At 42.3% G+C, this 26638-nt stretch overlaps 1 protein-coding gene across 4 annotated transcripts in view; it reads right to left on the bottom strand.

Moving 5' to 3' along the window:
- LOC124711441 (sepiapterin reductase) overlaps positions 1 to 26638 on the bottom strand; it is a 183983-nt gene that overhangs the window by 107943 nt on the left and 49402 nt on the right. For all 4 annotated transcript variants that reach the window (XR_007005481.1, XR_007005482.1, XM_047241517.1 and 1 more), the window contains one exon: positions 16152 to 16449. Coding sequence is in view for 2 of the 4 variants with exons in the window: in XM_047241517.1 (XP_047097473.1) it covers positions 16152 to 16440 (289 nt within the window). In the remaining 2 variants the exon portion in view is untranslated. The remainder of the gene's footprint in view (positions 1 to 16151; positions 16450 to 26638) is intronic.

Genomic DNA, 26638 nt, shown 5'->3' on the forward strand with positions numbered 1-26638 from the left:
TTGAGTTTATTTGCTCTAAGTACAGTCTGCTTTTCACGCTGAAACAACCTCTTCTTTCTTGAGTTTTCTCGTAGAGAATAACTTTCACTGCCACAGTCAAAGCGATCGTGATTTTAGTTCTGCTGCAAATTGTCGACCGCCGTTTTCTGGGATACATTGCACAGCACGACCTTATGGTCAGCGTAGGACACGAGTTTAAAATCGGAGCTACAAAACGCGTCGTCTGCCGCAGTTGAGTCATTGGTTACTTAAAACAGTTGTCGAGAGAGCAGCTCCCGTTTCCGACATACATAGCGGAAGCCACTTCCAGCATTGCTACTCCACATAACACATTAACAGCGTTTGCGAAGTGACCCGCCCTGTTCGTCGGTCATCTATAGCCAAGCGGGAGCAGACAGCCGGTGTGGTAACACTAGCGTCAAGTGACAGTCAACTATCAAGTAACTTTAATTAGACTATAATAAAATCTGCTTCATTTGATTTTCACCTTTTTACAGGCTCTAAGCTATGTGATATGTACGCAACCTCATGTAAGTGACAAGTGTATTAATGAAGCTGTTGCAGGAAATACTTTGAGTTGATGAACTCTTGTCAGGTGATCGCCCGAGCGGTGGCGTGGTCTTGTCGCAGAGTTTCGATGAGTTTCGTACCCATCATCCTCGCTTGAGGACACAACATTGTGGTAAAGGGGTAGATCAGTAGCAAGATATTTTCAGAATGGTTCCGGTTGTTCATCGCCTCCTTTCTATCTATCGGAGTAGTCACGAAATTAACTACCCATACGACAAATACATCTAACCCGTAACACTAAATCACATTCCCATATCACGAAATCATTATACAAAAGTGCTAACGAGTAAACGAAATGAATATGTAAATATACTTGCACTGGAAAAAGATGACGTAACGTAATATTAACAGAGGAACGGATCGGGAATGAAATGGAGAAGTACTTCAACATGCTGCTAAATGGAGATGGGGACAACACAGCCATCAACGACTGAAGAGTAATGAAGTCCAAACCAACGGACACCCATTAACATGGCGTGAGGTAGAAACAGCATTAAAGAGCATGCCGAATGAAAAGTCGACAGGCTTTGATGATCTCTGCTCAGACTTTATAAAGGCAGCTGGAATATTAGGCTTAAATTGGCTACATAGCGTGTTATCAGTGATTTGGGAAGAAAACAAAATCCCAGAAGATCGGAGTAAGGCAGTTATCATCCCTCTGTTCAAAAACGGCAATCGACGGAAATGTGGAAATTACAGAGGCATCACCTTGATGCTGTCACACACCCTGAACCTATTCGAAAAGATCATAGAAATGGGACTTACAAAGATAGTAGAACTACTGCTTGAGGAATAACAACATGGATTCAGGAAAGGCCGACGAACTATGGATCTTAATTTTGCAGTAAGAATGCTGATAAAGCACTGGGAATATGCAAGAAATCTCGTGAGTGTACTTGTGGACATCGAAAAAGCGAATGACAGTGTTCCTCGAAATAAGGTATGGGAATATTTGGAGGACCTAAAGGTGCAAAAAGTACCTAACTGATACAGTCAAGATGGTATACGAAAAGTGTTACAGCTGTGTCCACATACGCAACGGACGATCAGAATGGTTTGAAATAAAAAGAGGTGTCCAGCATGGAAGTGCCCTATCACCACTCCTGTTTGTAAGAGTAATGGAGATCATAAAATCAATCACGAAAATAGACAGCGAACCAAATGCTCTGGTTTTTGGTGATCTAATAGTGTAGAAAGAGAAGCTGAAGCACTGGAGAGACTTAACGATTTGGAACAACACATTCAAAAATTTGGGACTAAAAATAAGTGAAACGAAGACAGCAGAGATGATCATCAACAGGCAAGGAGCAACCTCAAATCTATTTCTAGAAGTCAAAATAGAACTTGTTTCCAATTTCAAGAACCTATTAATTATGATTTCCAAAGACAACGCCTTTAAACAGAAAGTACTCAGAAGAACTCACAAAGTATACAGTTTTTACAGTCAAATCAGAAATCATCTCTGGGACGATAAAATACCATGAAAAGCAAAAGCGACCTCTTACCATACCTATTAAGTACCAATCCTTACACGTCGTTTAGAAACATGTACCCTGCTATACAAAGACCTCAGCAGAATTCAGACAGCAGAAATGAAGCTCATTAGAAGTATGAATCTGACAACTAGAAAGAACAAAATCAGGAAAGAGGTGAATAGCGTATCAGCTGGTATTGAGGTTCTGTTACCAGAGTCAGAAAATGTAGGCTTCAGTGCTGTGGGCACATAATGAGAATGAACAACGAAAGCCCTGCCGAAATGTATTCCAACCTGACCCTCTTAGGAAGAAGACCACGACGAAAACCAAGAAAACGCTAAATCGATATTCTAAGACCAGATGTGAAGAAGAGAGGACACAAATGGGAAGTTGTCCTGGAGCAGAAGAGGTATTAAGACAGAAGAAGATGGCGAGCGCTTGTACACCACACCATGGAAACTGGAGCTGGAACACGATGACGATGACGACGGTGATCACGAAATAAGTTACTAGTTTTCATAACCAAAGAGTGCTCCATTTTTATTTGCAGAGAATTTTGTTAATATGATTTATTAACTCCTTGGAGTTATTTTACTCTCGATAACGAAAAAATGTCAATGTGAGCCTATCACGATACACCTCCATTTACTACCTCCATTCACCGTACACCTATATAGTTCGTAGAACGATTGGAGTACACGTAAGTCAGGCGTGCCTCATGCCACTTCCACTACGGATTCCGTATTCTCGATGCCAATCACGCACCGAGAAGTAAAGTGAGTTACGACTTTTATTTCGGTACAGCGACTATTGCTGCCGGAGAACCAATGTAGAAACTCCGATTTCACTACGATGCTGCCCAACTAGGATTACAGCAGTCCAGAACCCAGTTGGTTCGATAAATATTTTCTGGCAACAGTCGTGACGCTGTGTGTTTTGTGAGCGTGAAGTGAAGCGTAACGCTATGCGGTGGCCAGCATTCCTTGTTAAACTGTAATTTCCCCTGTAACTGTGTGGCTAAACCGGTTCTTTGGTTGGGGAAAGGCAAGGACGTATCACTCGCGTTAGGCCACCACCGAATAAAACCTGTCCAAAACACTCTTCAGGTGAAAACAGCTTCAGTTATGGTTTGATATCAAGCTATCTAAAATAATTCACAGCCGACATATTACCTCTTTGCCTGCTTTAAAGCGTGAATGCAGTACCGTATATTATTCTGCGTCAGTTTTACTCGCAGCCGTGAAGTACATAAGGAACTTCAGAATGGAAGTTACACAGTCATGTTCCCCAGTGTAAGGCCATTGCGCAACAGGGGTGGAGTAGTATCAGAATAGAGCCCATGTTCTGGGTCTCCTGCACATACAGGTCTACAGCGGTACGGGTAACAGGTGCATAATACAGAGCGAAATGTCACAACTAGGAAACATACTCCACAGTTTAAGTATGCAGATCAGTACTATTCTTGTGGGCGAAAGGTAAAGTTGCGCTCTACCTAAACTACTGTTCGTAGTTTTGGTACAGTACGTAAATGGTGTAATAAATGGTAAGATTACTGGTAGCATTGGTAGAGAAATAAATGTAACGAAGTTTAAGAGAAAAACTGGGAGTCAAGTTCTTTGTTTTCCTTTGTTCGTTTGATTGCGTGTTTTGCACGTATATTTGAACGCCCATCATTCAGTCTTAGTCCACTGTGTTTTATATCCTTACAGCACATAAACTGCATTACATAAGTAATAAAAATTCTGCCCTTATGTAACTAAAGCAATTACTTCTGATGCAAGAACAGTTATATGCACAAACATAAGAAATATATATCCATAATTATTGTTATTTTGTACGCAACAGAACGTTCTTCGTCATGATCGACGGCAAGTACCACTGGGGTTGATAGTATTACTACTGAAGAGAATGTGACCATCTTAACCAACAGTAAACAATTTTCTGTGACTTATGGAAAGAGTTTGAATGTCTCAATCGTGACACTGTTACAGAAATTACAATTCTATGGTATAAATGGAACACCATACGAGTTGTTGAAGTCATACCTACAGAGAAGGAAGCAAAAAGTTTCTTTATGTGGTTTAAATCATTTAAGGAAGTTTCCCACTTCATCTAACTGGTGTGAAATTACATTAGGTGTTCCACAGGGTTCGATCATGGGTCCCCATCTGTCTTGATATAAGTGAATGACCTCCTTTCTTATCTGAAACAAGATACTAAACTGACACTTTTTTGCTGATGATACAAGCATAATTATTAACCTAGTAAAAGAAACCCAAATAAAAAATGATACAAATAATGTCTTTGGATAGTTATTGATTGGTTTTCTGCAAATGGCCTTGCTCTGAACTTCGAAAAAAACAGTACATCCAATTTTCTATGGCAAGAGGTACAGTTCCTTCAATAAATGTATCATCAACAGAAGTCAGTAGCCAGGGTAGGGCGAACTAAGTTTTTGGGTGCACTTATAGATGAGAACCTTAACTGGAAAATTCATATTTTGGGTCTCCTAAAGTGAATAGGTTCAGCAACTTTTGCAATCCGAATAATTGCACATTTTGAGGCTATAGAAATTAGTAAGCTAAGATAATTTGCATACTATCACTCTCTGATCTCATACGGAATAATATTTTGGGGTAATTCAACACTTAGGCAAAAACTATTCGCTGCTCAAAATAAAGTGGTTAGAATAATGTGTGGGGCTCATAGTCATACATCTTGTAGGCATCTCTTTAAAAGGTTAGGAATTCTTACAACAAACTCTCAATACATTTACTCAGTAATGAAATTTGTTCTCAACAATATGGATCAGTTTAAAAACAGTGAAATCCATAATTAGAAGAAAGTAAGACATACACTACCCTCTACTTAACCAATCATTGGCACAGAAAGTGGTAAAATATGCAGCTGTAAAGCTTTTCGATAAGTTACAAGATGAAATAAAATGACAGAGAGCAGTAAGAGTTTTAAAAATAAATTGAAATCATATCTCCTAGACAACTGCATCTATACCATAGATGAATTCTTTAAATTTGTTGTTGTTGTGGTCTTCAGTCCTGAGACTGGTTTGATGCTACACTATCCTGTGCAAGCTTTTTCATCTCCTAGTACCTACTGCAACCTACATCCTTCTGAATCTGCTTAGTGTATTCATCTCTTGGTCTCCCTCTACGATTTTTACCCCCCACGCTGCCCTCCAATACTAAATTGGTGATTCTTTAATAGGAATAAATAAATCTCTAGGCATTATATATGCATTTTGTGCCATTTAAGTGAAGGGGGTAGGTAATAAAAATTTTAAGGTTTTTTTAAAAAAAGACCTTCATCCACATGTACATTTCTTATGCGCTCGACACGTTCCACATCATCATAACGGTTACCGTGAGATTGATCTATGGAACACGTAACTAGCTAACTATTGTTACTACTGATAAATGTGAAAGTTTTTTATGAGTAACATGTTTTATATTAAATTCGACGAACTACTGAAGCGATGTTTGATAGATTTTTCTTTTCCGCTTTTTATTTTTTACCAAATTGTAGCAAATTGCATTTTCTAGCGCTATATGATAATTCTGTATTTTTTCTCTATTTTTATAATATCCCTCTGTTTCACGTTACAAATAAATTTTCGAATGACACCTGAATTAAACATTGAGAGTTTCAATTTCGCTACAAGTACTGTTTGTTTTTATAAATTATAGAGTGCAGCAACCAGTCGTCCTTTTTTAGATTTTGTTACGCAAATCCAGATTTCGGCAAGTGGTTAGCAATTCTCAATGCACTATTTTCTATTCTTGATGCATGTATTCAAAGAAATGTGAAAGACGCCCCAACAATAGGGACTCACATGCACCGAGAATAGAAAATATTGCATTGAAAATGGCTAGCCGATAGCCGAAATCTAGATCTGCGTAACAAAATCTAAAAAAGGAAGTCTGATTGCTGCACTCTATAATTTATAAGCCACGTAAAAGTCGCTGAGTGCACCCACTTTCCGAATGGAAAGTAACCTCATGTTTGTTTGTAAGAAACGGACAGGAGGATAACTATGTAGAACAAAAATGTTCCGTAGGTTAGGCGGCTCTTTGTTTGTCCTCACTCAATTTCTAGACAGTGCACCGCCTTTCGCTTTCTGCGTGAACCTAGTAAGACGCTGATCGTATACGTAACAAAACCGCTCGTTATGAGGTAGAGCCCGATAGGTATGCAGCACACCTGATGTGCAGGCAGTTTGGGTACGACCTTAACGAGCAAAGCTACTAGGACGTCTGATTGCTGCACTTATGATAGTCTACGGAAGTTTTATGACTCTAGCGAAACGCTCTCTAGCAGCGATGAAATTCTAGCGGCGTACTGACCAATGCAATATCGCATCCAGTCGTAGTGAAACGGTGCCAACAATTTAACCTCTGTGTGTGTGTGTGTGTGTGTGTGTGTGTGTGTGTGTGTGTGTGTGTGTGTGTGTGTGTGTGTGTGTGTCCGCACCCCCCCCCCCCCTCCCAAAGGTCAGTTTCTAGCGGAATGCATCTCTAACCCCCCCCCCCCCCCCCATAACTTCCTTAAATCGCCAACCCTACCAGGTTTTGTTGTATTATTGACTTTTTTGTTGCTGAAACTTGGTACTAACACTCCCACGTGAACTACGCACCTGTTTTCCACAGTACAGAACAAAGTGTGTTTGTAGGAATGCGTCAATTTTAAAGATCCTAAGTCTGATGAAATTGTTGGTTGGTGGATAGAGGAGATGTCAGTGATATAGCTCAAAATATAGACGAAAAAGATGAAGATTGTACAATAGCCAGTGATCACAGTTTTGCTAACGGAGGGTCATTCACAGGAGAAACTTCAGGACAGTTGCGATGGCGATCTTCCTGTTCCTCTAACAAAATACTTCAAGTGTTAGTTAAAACCAAATGTGTTCTGAGTGATGTTAAAAATGCAGATCACGGCACTGAACTTCAGTTCTGCAGACTTTCTTTTTGTACTATCGAAATTCAGTTTCATATAAAAATTTACTTGCTACAGAGGTATTATAATTTGAAGAATGACAAATTCAATTCTCTAACAGGTCATTTACGATTACTGCTTAAAAAACGCCCAAAAATTTATCTTGTGACATAAAAATTAACATATTGCAAACTTCATTTAGTGCAACGTGTTGAACAAGGAGTATTTAAATAACACTTATACACTCCTGGAAATGGAAAAAAGAACACATTGACACCGGTGTGTCAGACCCACCATACTTGCTCCGGACACTGCGAGAGGGCTGTACAAGCAATGATCACACGCACGGCACAGCGGACACACCAGGAACCGCGGTGTTGGCCGTCGAATGGCGCTAGCTGCGCAGCATTTGTGCACCGCCGCCGTCAGTGTCAGCCAGTTTGCCGTGGCGTACGGAGCTCCATCGCAGTCTTTAACACTGGTAGCATGCCGCGACAGCGTGGACGTGAACCGTATGTGCAGTTGACGGACTTTGAGCGAGGGCGTATAGTGGGCATGCGGGAGGCCGGGTGGACGTACCGCCGAATTGCTCAACACGTGGGGCGTGAGGTCTCCACAGTACATCGATGTTGTCGCCAGTGGTCGGCGGAAGGTGCACGTGCCCGTCGACCTGGGACCGGACCGCAGCGACGCACGGATGCACGCCAAGACCGTAGGATCCTACGCAGTGCCGTAGGGGACCGCACCGCCACTTCCCAGCAAATTAGGGACACTGTTGCTCCTGGGGTATCGGCGAGGACCATTCGCAACCGTCTCCATGAAGCTGGGCTACGGTCCCGCACACCGTTAGGCCGTCTTCCGCTCACGCCCCAACATCGTGCAGCCCGCCTCCAGTGGTGTCGCGACAGGCGTGAATGGAGGGACGAATGGAGACGTGTCGTCTTCAGCGATGAGAGTCGCTTCTGCCTTGGTGCCAATGATGGCCGTATGCGTGTTTGGCGCCGTGCAGGTGAGCGCCACAATCAGGACTGCATACGACCGATGCACACAGGGCCAACACCCGGCATCATGGTGTGGGGAGCGATCTCCTACACTGGCCGTACACCACTGGTGATCGTCGAGGGGACACTGAATAGTGCACGGTACATCCAAACCGTCATCGAACCCATCGTTCTACCATTCCTAGACCGGCAAGGGAACTTGCTGTTCCAACAGGACAATGCACGTCCGCATGTATCCCGTGCCACCCAACGTGTTCTAGAAGGTGTAAGTCAACTACCCTGGCCAGCAAGATCTCCGGATCTGTCCCCCATTGAGCATGTTTGGGACTGGATGAAGCGTCGTCTCACGCGATCTGCACGTCCAGCACGAACGCTGGTCCAACTGAGGCGCCAGGTGGAAATGGCATGGCAAGCCGTTCCACAGAACTACATCCAGCATCTCTACGATCGTCTCCATGGGAGAATAGCAGCCTGCATTGCTGCGAAAGGTGGATATACACTGTACTAGTGCCGACATTGTGCATGCTCTGTTGCCTGTGCCTATGTGCCTGTGGTTCTGTCAGTGTGATCATGTGATGTATCTGACCCCAGGAATGTGTCAATAAAGTTTCCCCTTCCTGGGACAATGAATTCACGGTGTTCTTATTTCAATTTCCAGGAGTGTAATTGTAAAAACAAATGTTATATAACTTAAATTTAAAATTTCAGATGATTTGCGCCCTGAATCTCGGCTTAAACAGAGACCCCCATCTCGTGCTACACATAGAGAAAATGCACCTCGTGAGTTAAGTGTTAACCAAGGCCGCAGAGACTTGGCTGATGTTCGTCAGGAACGAAGGCCATCGCAATCGACCACGGACAATAATTCTAGACAATTGCGAAACTGATTCGCAGAAATTTCTCACAAGAGACGCAACTCAATAGGCAGTCCTCATCCATCGACGGAGACAGTCTGCGATATCGGAAACATCGTCTCCGCGGAAGAAATGCGAAGTTACGGCAGGAGCAGGGCAGGTCATGGTCGCCATTTTCTCTTCGACTGGAAAATTCGTATACACAAAGTTTATGGTAAAAAGCACAGCCATTAATGGCGATTCATACTGCGCAATGTTATAAAGAACAAGAGACACAGTCAGTTAAGCGAAGGCATTATTTTCCTGCCCGGCAATGCAACACCTTAACGGGGCGCACAATACAACCACTGCTTCGACGTTTTCCATTAGAAGTTTGGAAGCATCCGCTACGCAGCTAAGACCTTGCACCATGCGGTTTCCATCTTTTCGGCCAACTGAAAGAAAAACGGGAGAGAAATGAGAATTTCCAATAGCGAGGACGTTCAGCCAGCGATTCTCGAATGTATCCGCGACGAGCTGAACGACTGGTAGAACGTTCCGATAGTTTTTTACCGAGACTTCGTGACTATGCTGAAAAATAGTGTCATGTAGCTGTATCACTCTGAAATGTAGTGCAGCATTTAACAAAATGTACTTGGCCTGCCATAGTAACCTTTAACTAACTTTTTAATGACAGGTAACAAGATATATCTTTCAGAAGGCTACTAAGGTATGTAGTGGAATTAAACTGTCCTTTAGATGCTGACGTTTAACAAGCCCTCATTAACTTGCAACAATAGCACGCGACCGCGTGTTGTTGTTGTGGTCTTCAGTCCTGAGACTGGTTTGATGCAGCTCTTCATGCTACTCTATCCTGTGCAAGCTGCTTCGTCTCCCAGTACCTACTGCAGCCTACATCCTTTTGAATCTGTTTAGTGCATTCATCTTTTGGTCTCCCTCCACGATTTTGACCCTCCACGCTGCCCTCCAATACTAAATTGGTTATCCCTCGATGTCTCAGAACATGTCCTACCAACAGATCCCTTCTCTTCTAGACAAGTTGTGCCACAAGCTCCTCTTCTCCCCAATTCTATTCAATACCTCCTCATTAGCTTTGTCATCTACCCATCTAATCTTCAGCATTCTTCTGTAGCACCACATTTCGAAAGCTTCTATTCTCTTCTTGTCTAAACTAGTTATCGACCACGTTTCACTTCCATACATGGCTACACTCCATACAAATACTTTCAGAAACGACTTCCTGACATTTAAATCTATACTCGATGTTAACAAATTTTCTTCTTCAGAAACGCTTTCCTTGCCATTGCCATTCTACATTTTATAGCCTCTCTACTTAGACCATCAGTTATTTTGTTCCCCAAATAGCAAAACTCCTTTACTACTTTAAGTGTCTCATTTCCTAATCTAATACCCTCAGCATCACCCAACTTAATTCGACTACATTCCATTATCCTCGTTTTGCTTTTGTTGATGTTCATCTTACACCCTTCTATCAAGAAACCGTCCATTCGGTTCAACTGCTCTTCCAAGTCCTTTGCTGTCTCTGACAGATTTGCAATGTCATCGGCGAACCTCAAAGTTTTTATTTCTTCTTCATGGATTTTAATACCTACTCCGAACTTTTCTTTTGTCTCCTTTACTGTTTGCTCAATATACAGATTGAATAGTATCGGGGAGAGGCTACAACCCTGTCTCACTCCCTTCTCAACCACTGCTTCCCTTTCATGCCCTCTACTGTAATAACTACCATCTGCTTTCTGTACAAATTGTAAATAGCCTTTTGCTCCCTGTATTTTACCCCTGCCACCTTCAGAATTTGAAAGAGAGTATTCCAATCAACATTGTCAAAAAGCTTTCTCTAAGGCTACATATACTAGAAACGTACGTTTGCCTTTCCTTAATCTTTCTTCTAAGGTAAGTCGTAGGGTCAGTATTGCCTCACGTGTTCCAACATTTCTACGGAATCCAAACTGATCTTCGTCTGTAAGGAATTCGCGTTAGTATTTTGCAGCTGTGACTTATTAAATTGATAGTTCGGTAATTTTTACATCTGTCAATACCTGCTTTCTTTGGGATTGGAATTATTATATTATTCTTGAAGTCTGAGGGTATTTCGCCTGTCTCACAACTTGCTCACCAGATGGTAGAGTTTTGTCAGGAATGGCTCTCCCGAGGCCGTCAGTAGTTCTAACGGAATGTTGTCTACTCTGGGGAGCCTTGTTTCGACTCAGGTCTTTCAGTGCTCTGTCAAACTCTTCACGTAGTATCATATCTCCCATTTCATCTTCATCTACATCCTCTTCCATTTCCATAATATTGTCCTCAAGTACATCGCCCTTGCATAGACCCTCTATATACTCCTACCTTTATGCTTTCCCTTCTTTGCTTAGAACTGGGTTTCCATCAAAGCTCTTGATATTCATGCAAGTGGTTCTCCTTTCTCCAAAGGTCTCTTTAATTTTCCTGTAGGCAGTATCTATCTTACCCCTAGTGAGACAAGTCTCTACATCCTTACATTTGTGCCCTAGCCATCCTTGCTTAGCCATTTTGCACTTCCTGTCGATCTCATTTTTGAGACGTTTGTATTCCTTTTTGCCTGTTTCATTTACTGCATTTTAAATTTTCTCCTTTCATCAATTAAATTCAATATTTCTTCTGTCACCGAACGGTTTCTACTAGCCCTCGTCTTTTTACCTATTTGATCCTCTGCTGCCTTCACTATTTCATCCCTCAAAGCTACCCATTCTTCTTCTACTGTATTTCTTTCCCCCATTCCTGTCAATTGTTCCCTTATGCTCTCCCTGAAACTCTGTACAACCTCTGGTTCTTTCAGTTTATCCAGGTCCCATCTCCTTAAATTTTTATCCAGGTCCCATCTCCTTAAATTCCCACCTTTTTGCAGTTTCTTCAGTTTTAATCTACAGTTCATAACCAATAGATTGTGGTCAGAGTCCGCATCTGCCCCTGGAAATGTCTTACAATTTAAAACCTGGTTCCTAAATCTGTCTTACCATTATATAATCTATCTGATACCTTTTAGTATCTCCTCTTACATTTCATCAATTTCTTCCTCATCTGCAGAGCCAGTTAGCATATAAACTTGTACTACTGTAGTAGACGTGATCTTCGTGTCTATCTTGGCCACAATAATGCGTTCACTATGCTGTTTGTAGTAGCTTACCAGCACTCCTATTTTTTTTATTCATTATTAAACCTACTCCTGCATTACCCCTATTTGAGTTTGTATTTATAACCCTGTAGTCACCTGACCAGAAGTCTTGTTCCTCCTGCCACCGAACTTCACTAATTCCCACTATAACTTAAACCTATCCATTTCCCTTTTTAAATTTTCTGACCTACCTGCCCGATTAAGGGATCTGACATTCCACGCTCCGATCCGTAGAACGCCAGTTTTCTTTCTCCTGATAACGACGTCCTCTTGAGTAGTCCCCGCCCGGAGATCCGAATGGGGGACTATTTTACCTCCGGAATATTTTACCCAATAGGATGCCATCATTTAATCATATAGTAAAGCTGCATGCCCTCGTGAAAAATTGCGGCTGTAGTTTCCCCTTGCTTTCAGCCGTTCGCAGTATCAGAACAGCAAGGCCATTTTGGTTAGTGTTACAAGGACAGATCAGTCAATCTTCCAGACTGTTGCCCCTGCAACTACTGACAAGGCTGCTGCCCCTCTTCAGGAACCACACGTTTGTCTGGCCTCTCAACAGATACCCCTCCGTTGTGGTTGCACCTACGGTACGGCCATCTGTATCGTTGAGGCACGCAAGCCTCCCCACCAACGGCAAGGTCCATGGTTCATGGGGGGGGGGGGGGGGGGGGGACTCGGTATTTACATATGGTACACGATCCTAAACCGATTACTGCTTTTAGATGAAATACTATTTGTCGACAATCATTAATTATGTTTTTATTGGCATACACAACAAATTACAACTGTGTGTCGGACCCTAACTCGAATCTGGCACCTTTGCCTTTCGCGGGCGATACTCTAACCAAACGAACTCCCTAGGTCGAAGCCCTGACCGGCACACAGACCACGTCTCTGAAAGAGCCAGGACTCATAACAGAAGTGAACGCTTATTTTCTTGTGGGTGGACCCCACAGCCTCAATAAATTTTAGAAACGACATGATTCCATCACACTGTGTTTTGAATCACTTTATTTGCACAACTAGTTGCACACGCTGTCCACTTTCAAGTGCATCTAAAAACATACAAAACACCATAATAAAAAAATAAAAGACAGCAAAATTATGAAAGACATAATTGCATTGGATGCAGAATTAAATTAACATAATACATAGTTACCTATAGTAACCAATGTAAACACATCGTTTTCTGTTCGTTGAAACTCGTGTGCCCTGCATATTTGTGCACAGGATGGTCGTCAACGGTCACCTTCTAAAATAAGATGCATGACCTTTGAAGTGCTTTCGAGAATGATAACATTATTGCCTCATTAAAATGCCACATGTACCCAGACACCACGGAAATGCAGCATGTAACGTATACTACAAATCACTATATGCACTTCTTCAAATGACTGTCACATGTGCACGAATGCGTGGGAGAATCAATCAGGCCATAAAAGTGCAAGGATCTTCAAGTTTTCAGAGTTTATCTGTCTTTTACTAATGGTATAAGCACCGGTGCATACAGTAAGTTTCGGTACCGGTGCTTATTTGTGACATCGACTTCTGTATCCATGTCTCCCACACACAACTGTTGATACGAGACAGAGGTATGCTCTGATCAGTGGACACTGCATGACGAGAAAACTTTCTAACATTTGTTCTAGTCCTGACGCAACCATAAGCTCTTTTCCGGAAATATTTCTAAAAGGTTTTGCTGTTACTGATGGGTGATCAGTGACTCAAATTATCTTTGAGTCTCAATCACACGTATTTCTAGCAAGCAAGAAATGAGGTTTAAAAAATTAAAGGAAGAAGTGGACAAACTTGTCACTTCGCATCTACAGTGTGAGACATTTACCAATAGAGCACGAGCACAAACAGCACTGCTTTTTCTCGAGCGAAGGTAAAAACTTCTCTGGAAATTTGCGCACCCTACGGCACTGTCAAATCGTGCAGCTGGCAAGACTTAGAATTCTGTGCGGCAGCCAGTTTTATTGGCACCTTAACCCTTTCTTTTTCTTTTGAGTGAGACATTAATGCATGTTTTCTGTAATTAGTGTCGCAATCAGAAGTGGAAATACGAAAAAAGAATATTTACCACCGTTTCGTTTTCCTACCCTGTAAGGGTAGCACAAAGAAGCACCTCCGGGGTTTCAGAAGATGACAGCACAAAAACTACAAGGCATACTCATCGATGGATAGAGCATGTTTCAAAGCTATTGATTTACATTACATGTGCTCTGCAATGCGACAAACGCCAACACGAGCGTGCAGTTCATTGATACGAACTGTGAGGAAAAGTGTGACGGCAGCATGCTCTGCATATCTGTTCGCAAGGTTGCCTACCTGCAAGGCTGAACTAATTCGATGCGACAATACTGAGCAGAGGTTAACGACGGAACCTGAACACACCAAAAACTATGGGTGCATGCTGCAATTATAAGCATTCTGCGAACAGTGATACATAGCGATGACTTGGTACAAATTACCACTAGCTCTTTGATAAACTATCGTGGGAACATACAGGGCGTGGGTAAAGACATAGGCACACAAAAACACAATACATACGATGCCTAATACGGTGCTGGAACGCCGTTGGCATTCAAGAGAGCTTCCAGTTGTTAGAATGAATAAATAGAAGCCCTGTGTTGTTTCAAGGGAATCATATCACGCTTCCTGCAAAATAATGGAAAGTTCAGCCAACGATGATGGATGTGGATAGTGATCAAGCACCCTTCTCTACAAAGCATACCACAAAACCTCAGTAATATGAGATCTGGTGACTGTGGTGACAGAGGAGATACGGCAATTTGTCCTCGTGCCCACAAAACCAGTGCTGGACGATGCAATGTGTGTGAATAGGAGCCCTGTCGTCCTGGAAGACAGCGAATTATGTAACGAACGTCGTACTACGGGCCGGTCACATAATCGTTCCTAGTAATGTGACCTTGCCGAGAAGTCATGGGGCACATGGAATACCGTGATATGGCTGCTCCAATCACCACCAGATCCCCCGTGCGTTTTACTCTTGGAACGTAAATTGGATCAGAAGTTGGAAACAGTGTGAAGCAAGACTCGTCCAAGCAGATGACACTCTTCCATTGCTCCATAGCCCAGGTTTTATGGCTTTGGCACCACGTTCCCCTGTTATGGGCATTTACGTCACTGATGATCAGTGCTGAAATTCCAGCTCAACCTGTGATTTCCTACTTATGGAGCTCCCTTTGTGTTTTGGTGCTGACAGTGTTTGCAAGTGCAGCATTTAATTCTACAGTGACTATTGCAGCTGTTGTCTTATTTCTCGTCACAATCCTCTTTAATGACCATCTGTCTTGATCACTCAATAAACACTTTCGTCCACGTTGTGACCAAACGGATGACGATTCTCCGCTTTCTTTCTATGCATTGCAAATCTTTAACATAGCGCCTCTTTAAACTCCAAACAGTTCAGCTCCCTTGGTTATGCAATCACCCACCGTACAGGCACCAACAATTTGCCCAAGTTCGAATGCACTTAGTTCCTTCACAATGCATTCACAACTACACAGAACACTGTTCTTACCCCGAGTGACAACTGCACATAATGAGCACATTGCACTGGTACTTTTTGTGGTCAGTTACCATAGTAAACCTGATGGTTGGCTGGCATCTGCACTCATGTTCAAGCATGCATTTCATGTGGTATTGCCGTGTTTTTCTCTAATCCCTGTACATCTTCACGACCGTGATCGTCGTCGCCGTGATCACGACCGTGATCGTCGTCGCCGTGATCACGACCGTGATCGTCGTCGCCGTGATCACGACCGTGATCGTCGTCGCCGTGATCACGACCGTGATCGTCGTCGCCGTGATCACGACCGTGATCGTCGTCGCCGTGATCACGACCGTGATCGTCGTCGCCGTGATCACGACCGTGATCGTCGTCGCCGTGATCACGACCGTGATCGTCGTCGCCGTGATCACGACCGTGATCGTCGAGATCATGATGATCGCCATTGCCGTCGTCCTTGTGATCACAATCACTATGGTCGTCACTGTCGTAGCCATAGTCATCATAGATGATGAGTTGGTTTTGGAAGGGATTCTTGGTATACGATGGGGGCAAACTGATAAGACATGTGTGTATTTACTTGTGATGCACGCTTACCGGCCTGGCTCACGGCATCGCTGAGCAGGTCGGGTGCTACGTCGCGCTCCAGGTCGGCCTGCTTGCAGACGACGGAGACGGCGGCGTTGGCGCGGCGCACCGCCTCGGCCGTGGCGCCCAGCCCGTCCGCGTTCCTGGCCACCAGCACCATGAGCGAGCCCTGGCCCACGCGCCGGCCAGCCTCTAGCGCCACGGCGCGCCCGATGCCGCGGCTCGCGCCCGTCACCACCACCAGTGAGCGCCGCCCCCAAGCGCTGCCGCCCACGCACTCGTTATTCGTCTCGGGCATCGTCAGTCCCTACAACAACACATTCTGATACCTCACTATGCCACTATTATTACTACTACTACTAACAACAATAATAATAATAACGAATAAACTGCGTAAATAAAAAACCTGTTAAGACAAATGTACGAGGGTGAGTCAAATGAAAAATCTTAAATATTTTTTAAATATTATTTATTGTGCGAAAGGCAAAGGTCCCGAGTCTCGGTCCGGCACACAGTTTTAATCTGCCAGGAAGTTTCAACTGCTGTATCATCTGCACAGACGAAAGATCTTTTGACATGTTCAATTGCTTGGTCATTGGTATAGATATAATACAACAACGGGGCTAACACGCTTCCTTGTGGAATGCCATTATTCTGTATCCTCCATCGACTTCTTTTGTTTTGTAGAGTAACAAAGAAGCGTCTGTTTTGTAACAGACATCTCATAAATTGCGTCAGATAATAGTCTTTCGTAACAACATATTAGATTAGATTAGATTTACTTTCATTCCAATTGATCCGTAGTGAGGAGGTCCTCCAGGATGTGGAACATGTCAGAAAAACAACAATACATGACAAATATTTAAACTAAAACAAATAAGCTAATGTACCATTCCACAGGTCCCAAGTGGAATGATCGTCATTTTTTAATGAACACTAAGAGTCATTTTACAAATACTATTGCACTGAATTTAAAATAAAAAAGTTTTATATTTATTTATAAGGTAAGAAACATGTAATACAACTACTGTAATACTTATTTACAATGAACACATTACTGCACTGAAATGGTGCAGAAGTTAGATTATACTTACACACACACACACACACACACACACACACACACACACACACACACACACACACACACACACACACACACACACACACAGAAATTTTCAGTGAACACATTACTGCACTGAAATTGTGCAGAAGTTATGTTGTACTTATATACAAATCAGTTGGTTTTCCTCAGAAATTCATCAATGGAATAGAAGGAGTTGGCCACCAATAAATCCTTTAGGCTTCTCTTAAACTGAATTTCATTGGTTGTTAAGCTTTTTATGGCTGCTGGCAAGTTATTGAAAATGTGTGTTCCTGAATAATGCACACCTTTTTGTACAAGACTAAGTGACTTTAAATCCTTGTGAAGATTATTCTTATTTCTAGTATTGATTCCATGAATTGAGCTGTTGGTTTGAAAAAGTGATATATTTTTAATGACAAATTTCATTAAGGAATAAATATATTGGGAAGCTGTAGTTAGTATCCCTAGTTCCCTAAACAGGCTTCTGCAGGATGTTCTTGAGTTCACACCACATATAATTCTTACTGCACGTTTTTGTGCCCGGAAAACTTTAGCTTGGCTTGATGAATTACCCCAGAAAATAATCCCATATGACATTATGGAATGAAAGTAAGCATAGTATGCCAGCTTTTTCATTTTTATATCCCCTATGTCTGACAAAATTCGCATTGCAAACAGAGATTTGTTAAGACGCTTCAGCAGTTCTGTGGTGTGCTCCTCCCAGTTGAATTTATTATCAAGCTGTAATCCCAAGAATTTAACACCGTCCACTTCTTCTATCTTCTTGTCATCATATGTTAGACATATACTCTTGGGACACCCCTTACAAGTTCTGAACTGGTCTTCCCTAATAATTTCTTATAGCTAATGGTGACGAAGGCGGCAGTGAGATCGACGAACGCAACACCAGTAACCTTCTTCTATATATTGTGTCAAATTCAAGATCTGTCCACAACAAGACTTCCCTGGACGAAAGCCCGTCTGTTCTCTTATCAGTGTTTGGTCAATATGGGCTGAGATACAATTAAGTATCATTCTTTCTAGGACTTTATAAAGATGACACAGAAGTGATATCGGTCTGTGGGCTGTTTTCCAGGTTTCAACAGAGCCAAAATTTTGGTTTTTCTCCAAATCTGGTATTTGCAGTCTTGAGACACATACGTTCATCATGTCTAGAATCCACTTCTTAGTCGTTCGCCCAAACATTTTTACTTGTTCCATTCTTAGGTCATCTAAGCCAGCGTCTTTGTTATACTTCATTGCGTGTATTGCGGTTTCTAATTCTCCCAGAGAGAAAAGTGTGCCAATATAATCGTTCTCTTCGAAAATCTTTGATGTCTTTGGCTTACATATCTTTTCTTTATTTTCCATTCAACAATAATTGGTGCGCTATCTGATTAGGCGTTAAATCAGAAATAACTGTGGGAGCGGTCGATGGGTCATTGTTCTCGTTCAACAGTTGCTATGTCTTTCTGCTATTTTGTTTCATATCAAGTTCTGTCATAAGTTTGCACCATTTTTCTTTTCTTGTTGCTGATATGGCTGACACAATATCTTCTCCTGTTTGTATATACAGCCGCAATCGTATACAACACAGGTACTGCAACGTTTACAGGTGACAGTCCTCACAGGCTGCGCATATTGCCCCCTCAGGTAGTAACTGGGGCTGTTTTCGCTAGAATTACATTAAAAACAATGTCGTAACGTGTTACTATTTCACAATGTTTCGGCAATATTCAACATTTTGACCGCTGTATTAATTTATTTACAGGGAAAAGGAGTATAGTAGCGTTTCTTTTTCTGAACGCTTCTAGCTGCTCTTATAACTGACACTTGCAACTGAAAACTAACAGCACTCCATTACCAAATGCACCTTTTTGTGTTTGGAATCTAACACTACCAACCGCTGAAATGTGATTGTATTGTCAGTACACAATTAACAGCGAGCTTTTAGTCTAGTTGGTTAATAGGACATGAATATTTTATCTATAAAAGGCAATGTCCTGACTGACCAACTGCCGGCCGCTGTGCCCGAGCAGTTCTAGGCGATTCAGTCCGGAACCGCGCTGCTGGTAAGGCCGCAGGTTCGCATCTTGCCTCGAGCATGGATTTGTGTGATGTCCTTACGTTAGTTAGGTTTAAGTAGTTCTAAGTTCTAGGGGACTGATGACCTCAGACGTTAAGTCCCATAGTGCTCAGAGCCATTTGACGACAGAAAGACATACAGACAGACCCACTCACTTACTCACTCACCCACCTCACTCACCATCTCCCAGTTCAGACCGCTAAGGATAGAAACTTGAAATTTGGCGAAGGTGTGGATCGTATACCTCAGGGGCCGTTTAAGAAGAGATTTTGCGAAATTCCAACCCTAATGGATGAAATAGGGATCAATGTTTTTCTTTTTTTTAGTTTCACTATTACGTCAGTTCTGAAGCTAGGCCTACGAAAACAGATACTTCGTTTCTGGGTCAGAAATAAAGAAATACGTGTTTCAGCATTTTTGGAAATTTAATCCCATGGAGGTAAAATAGTGAGTGAAAACTGACTTTGAAAATATATTCTTATTAAAGAACTGCTTAAGTATTTTTAAATCTACATCTATGAACATTGGTATTTGACTTTTCGCTTACAAATAAAAAAATAAGTGTTTCAGTGTTTTTGGAAATTGAGTCCCTAATGCGGTGAAGCAGGGGATGAGATCTTTTACGGAAATATTTTGTTATGAAAGCACTTTTAAAGCCAAGTCTATGAAAATTTGCATTTGGCTTCTCCGTTAGAAATAAAACATACGCACGGCACTGTTTTTGGAAATTCAACCCCTTTCGGGACGAAACTTTTTGTGAAAGTATTTCATTGCAAGAGCATTTTTAAAGTCAAATCTTTGAAAATTGGTGTCTGGCTTCTGGCTAGAGATGAAAAAAATACGTGTTTCACTGTTTTTGGAAATCCAGCTCCTAAGCAGGTGAAATAGGGTCAGCTTGATTCACTGACTTACCATCGCCCAGTCCAAACCGCTAAGGGTAGAAACTTGAAGTTTGGAAAGGGATTGTCCGAAATTCCATTCCTAAGGGAGTGGAGAGGAGTGAAAGGTTTCTTGAAAGTATGTTGCTACTACGGGAACTTTGAAGCTAGAACTAAGAAAACTGGTGTTTGGTTTCTCAGTCAGAAAAAAATGTGTTTCAGCATTTTTGGAAATTCAACCACTAAGGGGGTAAAATAGTTGGCGACTTTCTTTAAAAGAAAAAATTAATAAAGAACTATTAATGGATTTTTAAGGCTACATCTACGACAACTGGTATGTGATTTCTCGGTTAGAAATGAAATAATAAAAATGGGTAACCTGATGGATAATAATGTGTTTCAGTGTTCCTGGAATTCAACCCCTAAGGCAGTGCAATAGGAGATGAGAATTTAAGAAAACATTTCGTTATATTAAAAAAATTTAAAGCTAAATTTATGAAAATTGCTAGTTCACTTCACGGATAGATATAAAGACTTATTTGTTAGGGAATGGCAGTTGCTATGGAAGCATCTCCACAAGAATGCGAAAGGCATGATCAACAAAAACTTCTGATTTCAGCTACTATAATCGTAATTTGGTCAGAAATACATTCGGGAAAGACCTTACTTATATGGCCTTAATTAGGATGGTAAAGCTTAGATAATTTTGCAGTTTGTGCACAACATAAAAATTACGATTAAATAAAAACAAAAAATCTCAGCAGGCCATACGCTCTACAAGAGCGAAGCAGAGGGCGCTAAGCTAGTTGCCGTATGCAGGATGTCCCAAGAAGAATGGTCAGTATCCAGGGATATGACAGGAATGATCATTCGAAGCAAAAAAGTCTAGCAAAAATGGACTCGAGGATGCATACCTTCAGAGCTAAGATCACTTGTTCATCTTCACCACTGTGAAATATATTTCTACCGAACAACTGGTCTGGTCATAGCTCTTACAGCATGCATTTTGGAATCCATGTTTACTGCACTTTTTCTTCGACAGATCGCTCCTGTCACATTGCTCAGTACTGACTTCCCCCCTGAGACACCCTTTATAATCTGCTTTTTCGCTATGTGTTCCTGAGTGGGGAAGGAGAGTCTTCAGATCTACCTATTCGACCATCTGAATTCCAGTTTCAGATAAACATCTTTCATTGGCCGATCTAGAATTCCTCTGAACTCGCTGCAAGGACACGGCAGTGATGAACCGGTGGGCCCAAGATTGGGCAGGCTTTTTATAACGTCCGGGCAACTTGTTCTTCAGGACCCAAAGAGAAGGAAAAATCGCACGAGCTTACACAACCGCACTCGTACGTACATGTTTCCCACTGCATATCGTGGCGGCCACATAATGTTTCCACGTTTACTGATACAAGACTAGCTCTCAGTCGTTATTGTAAACACTGTAACAAGGCTCGTAAGCGATGTACTTTAAACAAACGCTCTTATCTTAAGTGCGAAACTATGTGGTAAGAGTCTATGAAGTGTAGGAAAGTTTTCATTTGATATCAACAGTATACGGAAATTAGTCTTTAATATGTTATCTTTCGTTGTCTATGGCCCTGTCCGAACGCTGCGTTGGGTAGATTAGGCCTGAGAAGAATTTTTGTGGTTTAAGAAGCGACTAGTGTCAATTTCTATTTTCTATAAAATCACGCCATGTTGTAAAACGATATATAACCGGTTTCGACCGTGTTGCAGGTAAGAGGGAGTATGTAATACTTCTGTGGCAACAATCGCACTTCTTCCCGTATATTTTCGTAAACTGAGAGTTAGTGAGATTCAACATATGATTGGATGTTTTGAGTGGAGAGGAAAGGAGCTGATTTTCTTTATTGATTGTAATTTCAGATGAAATTTTGGTAGCCAACATTTGTTTGTTGTTGCAGCTTTACGGCGGAAAATAGCCGAGGTCAAAATAAAATGGTCCGACTTCAAGGGAAAGGACTCCGTGCGTCTTCAATTGACAAATAAGAACCTAAATGGCATTAGCAGCTGGGATGGGCTCGCAGCTTAACAGATGACGGCTTTTGTGACGTGGTACTGTTCCTGCAGTGTCCGGTGTGATTAGAGAGAATCAGTACATTGTGTACCTGCCTCTCCATTCATAATACCCAATCTATGGCGACCTTTTTTGTTAGCTCCTACTAACGAAACATAGTCGGAAGAGCGAAGGCAGAATGTTAAATGAAGGCCAATTGCAACGTTCATACATCGCATTACTACATGGCGTGGTCTACAACGAAGAAGAATTTAATGAAAATTTCCTCTGACTGTATTCGCTAGGAATAATAAAGTCAGACATGAAGACATGTACCATGAGGGCTACGGAATGTACGACATGACATCTTTTTTATTCTACCAGCCCGTAACTACCGCCACCGTAGCCGAAGTCGCTAACGCACCCCTGTGCGGTGGTTCTCTACTCGGAGGTAAGCAGGCTCGAATCCTGCTGGTAGCAGATTTTCGCTGTGAGTATTTTGTCCGGCAAGGAGAAGCGAGATGGTGGCGTATGAGATGAGGCCATCTCACACTTGATATTGATCCGTCCGTCGGATGGCAACGTTAATTCTGGCGGCCCCCCTTTGTGCTTTTCGAAAGGAATAGGCTAAGTGCCGGCACCATGTTTCACTCGCTACCTTTCCTTCATTCATAACACAAACAGTATTACACTGTACAAGCACTCATCGCAACACAGTCATCCACACAACGCAGGTACATACTTTACACTTCGTAACAGCCGGCCGAAGTGGCCGTGCGGTTAAAGGCGCTGCAGTCTGGAACCGCAAGGCCGCTACGGTCGCAGGTTCGAATCCTCCCTCGGGCATGGATGTTTGTGATGTCCTTAGGTTAGTTAGGTTTAACTAGTTCTAAGTTCTAGGGGACTAATGACCTCAGCAGTTGAGTCCCATAGTGCTCCGAGCCATTTGAACCATTTTGAACACTTCGTAACAGGTGGAGGAAGGCAACAGCAAAGCACCTCCACTAGGGCCTTGCCATGAGCGGCGATACAGCACTCTTGCAACTGCTCCCCTACTCTCATTCCCTCAGTATGGGACTAATATTATTACTACTACTCCCTACTACTGCTGCTAGTACTATTACTAACTTATTTTCCAAATTTCTTCGCCGCTAACCTCCCCGAAAAGGAATGATCCATGGTATTATGACAATCGTCCGCCCCAGGTAGCTGAGTGGTCAGCGCGACAGAATGCCACTCCTAAGAGCCCGAGTTCGATTCTCGACTGGGTCGAAGATTTTCTCCCCTCAGGGACTGGGTGTTGTGTTATCATCATCATCATTTCATCCCCATCGACGTGCAAGTCGCCGAAGTGGCGTCACATCGAAAGACTTGCACCCGGCGAACAGTCTACCCGACGGGAGGCCCTAGTCACATGACATTTACATTTTATGACATAACCCATTTTTTAAAAAATCATGTTCAAGATATGTAAATGTCGTAATATCATTGAACTGTTACCCTCTATCAACCGTGATATTTCACGAGCTGAGTGGCGTAGATTAGGCTGTTCATAAGGACCTCTTGAAAACGCGACGTTCGTGGATTTGGCACATCGTTCGCCTCGTAGCGGCCATCTTTGAAAATATGAAATCTTTCTTTTCCCTTGCGTTCTCTCAAGTTTTCCATAAATGATTCGAGTGCCGTCCATTGTTTTTTACACTATTAAACTACGTAGGTTGGAACTTAAATACTGGCACCACTGCTGTGGAGACACTATGCAGTGGAATCTGTTATTGTCGCTGATAGCACACGTTGTTGACATACCTACCTTACCTACGAGCAAATGGACTCGCCCGTCCCACGTCACCGGCGTGCGCACAATCGAGGGAAACAAAATCACTTTTGAGTGAGCTGTCTAACCTAACGGTGTTACTATGTTTTCGAAACAGGAACAACGGAGTTGGATTAAGATTGAATGACTGTCAATGCACAGTATTTCTGTTCGTTTATGGAGCATCACCTGCGACTAGCTTTACGAAAGAAGCGGCGACACTTTCTGCGCAACCCATCCATCATTTTACACGACAATGCGCTGGCGCATACAGCGTAAGCTGTGGCTGCTCTGTTCGGTCGATGGGACTGGGAATTAGTCCCATTACTCCCCGGACTTAAGTCGTTGTGACTGATTTGATTCCAAAGATGAAGGAACCACTTCGTGGCATTCGCTTCAGAACTATTCCAGAAATTCGACAGGCAGTAGACCGTTCCATTCGCACCAACAGAACAGGCTCTGTTAACGGTATACTGCGCCTACCACATCGCTGGCAACGGGTTCTACACAACGCTGGTGACTACTTTGAAGGACAGTAACAGGTGCAAACATGTAACTCTTTTTGTATGAGTTGTGAAAAAATAGTTGCCACTATTTAAGTTCCAACCTTCGTATAAACATAGAACGGTCGTATATGTTCTAGTCTCTTTTCCATTCGGAGTATCTTTAGATCAGAACAGCGCACAGAATTCTTCCAGTCTCTCTAACTCAAGGTTTGTTTACACACAATGTTTTCATTTGAATTAGATTCACTGAAATGAATTTATTGGATCAGTAGGGTGTGAAATAATTGAAGATGTAATTACCCGTGGCACTACAGTTCTACTTAATAATAATTAAATGTTTATTCTCTCAGTTCATCTCCAAGCCTCTAAATGTGTGCTCTATGAATATTCACAACTGCGTAAGACAAAACGTGAACTATTATCCCAAACCAGAACACCGACGCTTGCACTAGAATTTATTAAATAGGATGCAGCTAATGAGAAACTGAAACGACAAACACAGTTAATGATCTAATAACTGACATGCTCTTCAACAGAATGCACCAGTTCATGCTCGAAACAAACTACTATAAAATCTATCGAAATCTAATATCCAATCAGTTGAGGAATGCAGAATAGTAAAACTTCTTAAAATGACTCTTCGTTATAAAAAACGAAAGAACTCAAAAGTCCGGAATGCGCCTGTGCTGCCACGCGGTTTTTATACCACGAAGAACTTCTGGAGTGCCACACTAACACGTCAGCAGAAATTCGATGTAAACGGTCGAAATTTAAAGTATAATTAAAGTTCGCATACACAGTTTACACTAAATTACTCTGTCTCCGCCAGGAGCGGTGGCAAGGAGGGGCCTATAGCCCCCCCCCCCCCCTCCCCCCAATGGAGTAACATATTACACTGGACAAAATGACTTCAGAAATCAGCGAATATATTACTCCAACAGATTCAATTATTTTTTTAAATAATTATGTAGCAATATAGGTTACAATTTATTTCAAACACATATTGACAAAAGAATAAGAGTGGAAAATAGTTTAGCTACTATCTAAACCAATAAATATCATTTAACTTAAAATAGGCGTCTTATTATTTATTAAAATAAATTTTTTACCCTTAACCCCTAAACAGTTACCAAAAACTGCTTTAAGCAACACTAAATTTTACCAATTTGTTGGTAGAGGACCCAAACTCTTCTTTTGTTAAGAGATATTCCATTCCCCAAAACCCCTCCCCCTCCCCCTTTTCTCCGATTCTAGATTCGCATGATGTGTAACTGCAGGTAACAATGCTCGATCAAACGTGGACCAACATATAAAGAATTGCTAGAGTATAGTACAGAAGGTAGCCGAAAGCAATACGCAATGAGACGAACAGAACTGTCACTTTTACTCAAAGATAATAATTATACTTAAATCACCTCAATTTATGATTGCCCCCTGGACATTACAAAAGGAGGGACATGGTTGTTAATAGTGCGTGTGATGACCGCGGACCGCAATGCATGCTGTGAAACGCGCCAGAAGGTTAATAAGGACTTCTTGTGGTAGGGCGTTCCATTCCTCCACAAGTGTAGTTTACTACTGCTGAGTGATCGCATTTCATATTTTCCCGAAGGGCTCTAAGTTGGGGGAATGGGCAGGCCAGCTCAATCACCGAATATCCCTTCAGTCCAAGAGGTGCTCCACTTGCGCTGTTCATTGTGGTTGCGCATTGACGTTCATAAAAATGAAGTCGGGACTGAATGCATCCCTGAGAAGATGCACATTTGGAAGCAGTGTCACAACCACTTTGACCGATGAGTGTACCGTGTTCAAAGATTCGGAGATCAGTATCCCTACGCGACATTCAGCCTCACCCCATCATAGCATCTGGACCACTGAAACGATCTTCTTCGATGATGTTCCTGGATCTTACAGGTTCCTATATCTCACTGCTGAGACTGAATCTGCTCTTATCTGGGAAGTGCATGAGACCCCACTCCTCAATGGTCCAGTCCCTACGCTCTTGGCATCATCGCAGATGGCAGAAAGACCACGCCGATACAGTCGCAGTTCAACAACGGAGCGTGAAATTGGATTCCTTGCAATCCTGTTAAACGTGGTTGCAAT

This window comes from Schistocerca piceifrons, chromosome 8, assembly GCF_021461385.2.
Source record: "Schistocerca piceifrons isolate TAMUIC-IGC-003096 chromosome 8, iqSchPice1.1, whole genome shotgun sequence".
Classification (NCBI taxonomy): Eukaryota; Metazoa; Arthropoda; class Insecta; order Orthoptera; family Acrididae; genus Schistocerca; species Schistocerca piceifrons.